At 42.2% G+C, this 6,065-nt stretch overlaps 1 protein-coding gene across 1 annotated transcript; it reads left to right on the top strand.

The window, feature by feature from the left end:
* The first annotated feature begins 486 nt into the window (after positions 1-486).
* On the top strand, positions 487-5,823 carry LOC143101430 (uncharacterized). Its single transcript, XM_076264724.1, has 14 exons — positions 487-1,017; positions 1,708-1,809; positions 1,961-2,017; positions 2,117-2,182; positions 2,271-2,369; positions 2,460-2,805; positions 2,925-3,207; positions 3,300-3,533; positions 3,617-3,708; positions 3,832-3,936; positions 4,074-4,261; positions 4,354-4,518; positions 4,659-4,903; positions 5,028-5,823. Exons 1-14 carry the CDS (start codon positions 821-823, stop codon positions 5,060-5,062), a joined length of 2,214 nt encoding a protein of 737 aa, XP_076120839.1. The 5' UTR covers positions 487-820; the 3' UTR covers positions 5,063-5,823.
* Positions 5,824-6,065: the final 242 nt, after the last annotated feature.

Below are 6,065 nucleotides of genomic sequence, written 5' to 3' on the forward strand. Positions count from 1 at the left end.
CGCGTAAAACAACGCGAGACAGCGGAAATGGCCGGACGGTGCTTCAGGCTGGATTCGATCCTGCGATGACATTCTTAAAGTGCTATGTAGCACAGCGCTGCCTTTCCCATGTGTGCTACGGAGACACCATTAATGCAGTGCTCATTATACATGATTAGAGTCTCGTGACTGCCGGCTACTGCGTGCGTGCGTGCGTGTGTAGGTCAAAGTCCGCCGATCGCAGCATTCCCCTATTTTGTAAAATTATTTTTTACTCTCCTGGGTGTTGCAATGGATATCAATGATTCAAATGATTGCCCTCAGTAAAAAAACACAAGAAACAGGAATGCAATCAGTTACAAACACTCAGGTTCTCTGCTTCATAAGATGTCGCCGGCGATCGGGAAGACGCTGAGCAGAGGGCACGTCGCGTAAAACAACGCGAGACCGCGGAAATGGCCGGACGGTGCTTCAGGCCTTATTCGAACCTGCAATGCCATTCTTAAAGCTACATTGTGTATTTTTTTGAGTTAATTCTTAGCAAAAACCCTTTTGTTCTTTCAAAAATATGTGCTCATTCATGTGTAATTACTTCCACTTACTAATCAAAGTATTCTCGTAAGTGTAGAATCTGCTATTCCAAATACATACGCGCGAGTCGCGCGATGGCTGAATCCATGTTGCGCTTCCATCTTTGAAATACATTCGCCAACGAGGGACATTCCTGGAAATTCAAGCTTCGCCTTTCGCGCTTTTAGGCTACACTCAGCTGCACCGTGACGTATGGCAGGGGGAGATTAGTCTACTCCTGACTGCCGGCAGATTTGAAAGGTTGTTGAAGATGGAGGATCACACATATTCTCGAGGTCATGAAAAGGAGTCGCCAAGGAAGCGAAAACGAGAATTAAAAAGACAACGCGACAGGAAAAACAACAAGACCAAAGTAAATATTGGAGTGGCTTTTCCAAGATGGAAAGAGCTCATGAGGAGCAAGGATTTCAAAAGGGACGCCGAAGTTGCCTGCTTTCTTCTCGACAGGTAATTCGGCCTATTCGTGTAAACCTATACAGTCTATGGTGTAAATTCGAAGTTTTACAGTTGCTTGGCTAACTATAGCATAACGCTAGAATGACGTCTAGGATATTTTCGCGTTGATGAAAAAGGATTGTCTAGGCTATAACATAAATCTGTGTGCTGTGACGGATCAAAGGGAAAGGGCACTGTAAATTGTAGCCTAGTTATTTTTCATTGCTTTTGCTTTGTAGCCTACACAATGTATCCTAATCTGATAATGCTGGGGTAGCCAATTCCAAGGGTGACGTTTACCTCCTGAGGCCTGTCCTGTAGTCTTATTAATTTTAGACGTAGCCTACTAATTACTAGATTGTCTGAAGGGAAAGTTTTTTTACCTGTAGCCTACACCTGGGAATGGGGGAAGGGTAGACTAGTCCATTACACTTGTGAATGGAGGAAGGGTAGGTCATTACACCTAATGGGGGAAGGGTAGACCAGCCAGCCCAGAGACTGATCAGACTGGGGGTCAAAGTCATTATCATGCAGAACAATACAAAACTGAACTGACAGAACTGTTTTGATTGAACTTTAGTCAATTTACTGTATGTATATGAGGTGCATCTACCAAAATACATTTTCTTCACTGTCATAAAATGAATGCACTTTGTTTGTGGTTTAGTGAGACATTCAAACATACTGCTCTTTTTTGTCCAGCTATGAGAGAGAACTTCGAGCAGTCACATCAACACCACTGAAAGGAAAGCCCTCTAAAGTATTAACTCCAGCAGTGTCCAGCATCTCTAGTGGGACAGACAGGTCAGTCACTGCATGAAAACAATTGTGTTGACTCTATGTGATTGTTGTTTGATTGTGTTTGATAATAACAGAAATTATATTTTTAATAATTTGGTGTTTACCATTTTATGTACTGTCATATGTTGTGAAACACTCTGCTTATTTATTTCAGAGATGAGCATCTTGGCGCAATTGCAGAAGCCCCTGAAATTGAGAGCCTTGAACAGAGGTAACCCATCAATGCTCATAATGTCTATACCCTAACCCTACATGTGTTCTCTATTGTATATTTTCATGATATAAGCATTTATATATATTTTTTACAAAGCCTACATGACATGAGCATCGCGGAGGATGTGGATGAAAATGTGTTCAATGACCCCATGAACAGTGTGTAAGTAGTACACCCTATAGACATACCGGTATGTTACTATTTGTACTGTGTGGAAGTTCTTTTTTTCTAAATATGTTATTTCTTACAGAATCGACTGGACAGATGAAGGATCTGCATTCCATCAAAGAGATGATGGAGAGAGGGATGACAGCTCTGACGAAGAGTATCTTCCACCAATTTCTATACGGTGTGTGCTCATCTGTTGTTACTTGGCCATATTTTGTGTTGTGTTTTGTCATACATTTTTACATGGTGCCCGTGTGTTCTGCCTCCACAGAATGGGTGGAGCATTAAAGGCAGTGCAGACTGTTGACCATCTTCCTGTAATTGGGCTTGATGAAACTGTGCATGACCTTTCTGCTCATGAAGACCCTACTGACGAGCCCTTGCCCAGTGTTGAGTTGCCCAGTTACCCAGACCCTTTGAAGGTCCAATGTGTAGATGATATCATCTGTGTCCGAGCGGCAGTGTTGTATGAGACCTGCTTGAGGCAGCTTGTCACACTAATGAAGCTGCCGGTGGACAGATGTACAGGTGTTCTCAGGACTGGTCTGGTGTGTGATAGTGTTGCCCCCTTTCACATCAACATCACTTATAAGGGCACGGCAATGATTGCGGAATGGGTAAGTCCAGTCAGTAACAACATAATACAACTGGTACTGGTAGCAATACCAAGCACTTTTCTTGTGACAGCCAGTGTTGTATAATTCAAATCCATTTATCAATCTTCTCTGACTTTTAGGTATGTCCCAATGGACATAGCCTGTGGAGATGGAATTCGCAGCCTGTGATGAAGTTTGGGATGCAAGCTGGGGATTTCCTTCTATCCACCAACATTTTGTTGTCGGGGAACAACTATGGGAAGGTTTCCCTATTGTTTAAATTCATGAACATGGGCATGGTGAACCCAAACACATTTTGCACAATCCAAGACACATACTGTGTTGACGCAGTCAAGGAATACTGGGAAGAAAGGAATACCGAGGCCATCCGTCGCCTTCAAGGGAAAGACGTTGTGGTGCTAGGTATGTTGAAATGGTGCATGTATAAATTACTTGCAGCAATGACATATATTTATTATATAATCTTACTACGAAATATGCCTGGGTTTTTACAGGGGATGGCAGAAATGATTCACCAGGGCATTGTGCCCAGTACTGCAGCTACACCACGATGGAGCTTGACACCAAGGAAATCATTCATGTAGCAACAATAGACAAGCGGCATACATCGTGGAACTCCAACATCATGGAGAAGGAGGGATTTATCCAGACTGTGGACAAGCTTTCCAGAGAGATAAAGCTGGTGGAGATCTGCACAGATGCTCATATCCAGATTGGAGCCCTTATGAGTAAGTGCTCCTCTGATAACATATATGAATACAAATATTGCAAAAAGAGATGTTGTGAAATGCTATGATTTCCCACTTCACAGACCCAGATAAAGGCAAATACAAGGACCTTGGAATTCATCACAGTCTGGACATGTGGCACGGTGCCAAGAATCTGGCCAAGAAACTTGCTGCTGTAAGTTTCAAGACTCATGGGAATCATTGGCTGTAGTTTACTGTTGGGATGAAATATGCATTTTCTTAGCTCTCCATGGACAATTTCTGAAATACCTCAGTATTTTGTTTTTATTTCCCAAAGGCAGGGAAGGTGAAAGGACAGTCCATTCTCCTCCACTGGTTGAAGGACATCGTCAACCATTTTTGGTGGTCTTGCAAGACTGCTGACACCAAAGAGCAGTTCCTTGTAAGCAGGATTGTTATTGTACTGATTGTAGCTGGTAGCTTCCACTATATCTATATATATATTTGTACTATTGGGACCCTTTTCTGTATAACAATTTGTTTTATATATTATGTATTATATTTGTATTTTTTGCACAGGCACTTTGGATTGGCATTTGTCACCATGTCTGCAACATCCACACGTGGCAAATGGGAAGCTGCCAACACAGCGATCTGGGAGATGGGAAGGAGTGGATCGAGAGAGATTCTAAGTCTCACAAAGCCTTAGTGGACATTGTTTTCAACAAGCGTTGGCTGAAGGATGTCCACAAATATCTGCGTTTCAGGTATAGCATGTAACATTGTACACAAATTGTGTGTGTGTATGTATGCACACACTAATGTGGATGTGTGTGTGATTTCTTTTCTATTCAAACAGATCAACAGCAGACCTGGAGTCATTCCAGAACCATGTTCTGATGTATGCCAGTAAGCGCTTTGCTTTCACTCCCCCGGTTTATGAGGCAAGAGTTCTGCTGGCAGCTCTTGACTACAATTTCCACTGCAACAGACCAACAAGAACTACATCTGAGGGCAAACAAATGTAAGTTTAATACATGCAGTATTGTCTTGTAAAGTAAACCCACAGGCACACAGTGGTTTGGGATTGGTATGTGCTCTCCAGTTTGTCAGTTGTTGTAATGAGTAATTGACCTGTAATAGTTTACCTTTGTGCCATTACAGTTTCCGAAGACTGTACAACAAACATGCAAGACGATACAGCTTGTACGCCCTGAAATCTGAGAAAACATATGAATACATCTCAGAACTGCAGGGGAAAATTATAAACAAGAGACTCACGAGTGGAGTTGGGATGCCTCGAAAGAGGAGCCTTCGGCCCAATGACCCAAGAAGACTTGGTGTCGTCCCCCCTATACCTCCACCCCCTATATCAGAGCTGATGCGGACACAAGTCAGCAGAGGTCTTGGTATGTGATGCACTTGCCTTTGCCTGTAACTCAGTCTAGGCGAAATAGCACTGTACAGATTAATAACAATATGTTGAACTATAAAATGGTGTGTATGTCTAATGGCACCTCATGTCTTCCACAGGAGCAGCTTTCCAGGAGGCTGCGCATTTAGAATGATTCCTATTGCTGGTCCATGTTGCTTCAAAGGCACCATGAAAGGGTTGTGTAAATGGGTGTAAATACCATAATTTGTTACTTTCTGTAAATAAATATATATTGCAAATAACATTATTGACCATGTTACCGTCATTTGGTGTTTCAAAAGGTAAATTACTACAGCTCCTTTTTTATTATAAGTTTGTGGATGTAATGTATAAGAAATACAGCATGAATGGTCTCTTATAACAAAAATATTTTATTTTCATAAAAGCAAAATACACAGCAACTTGGGATCACTCTTTTATATTACCCTGTCCTAGAGACCCATGCAGCCAGAAAATGAAATGTCTGTAGGCAGCATATCTGAACACTCTTGTCACCTGGCTCTCTTACATAGCCTAATACTGTGATGTCCTCCCTGTGAATCCGGAGAAAACCTTCATCTAGGCAGTACTGTGTGAAGTGAGGCAGAAGGCTCACACAGGTTTTCTCTCGATCGGTTGGCATGTCTCTGCAGTGTGTACAGGTACACCAAGGCATCCCTGGCACAGGTGGGGGGATGACATGTCTGCGCTGATGCATCATCAATGCATCAAACACCAGACCAGGCTGCCTCGCTAGCAACTGTGTGGTGAGGTCCATGTGCTCTTGCAGGCTCATTCCATCCACAAATCTCTAAAGAAATAAGACACAAAAAATAAGATCAGATAGGCTTGTTTAGGTAGCAAAGTTAGATGGTTAGCAAAGTAGTAACAGTACTCTTGTCATTTTTCAAGTGTTTACACAAAATGAAGAATACTGTGTGTATGGACAATGAAAAGGTGAAAGCATTTTCTATAGACCATAACGTAATCATATGTGTCATGATTTCACTGGCAGACAACACATCATGCAGTTGACTGGCAACAGCTAGAAATTGCTACATATAAACAATGGAGATACAAACAGGGAAGCTACACCAAGCGCGTAACTGAAGCGTTCCGTTCGCAACGCGTAAAATCAATTTTAGAAGAATGGTCTT

The sequence above is a fragment of the Alosa pseudoharengus genome, unplaced genomic scaffold (assembly GCF_046254945.1).
Source record: "Alosa pseudoharengus isolate Yale_2024_CS ecotype anadromous, Long Island Sound unplaced genomic scaffold, YU_APseudo_1.1 YU_APseudo_1.1_scf_35, whole genome shotgun sequence".
Lineage (NCBI taxonomy): Eukaryota > Metazoa > Chordata > Actinopteri > Clupeiformes > Clupeidae > Alosa > Alosa pseudoharengus.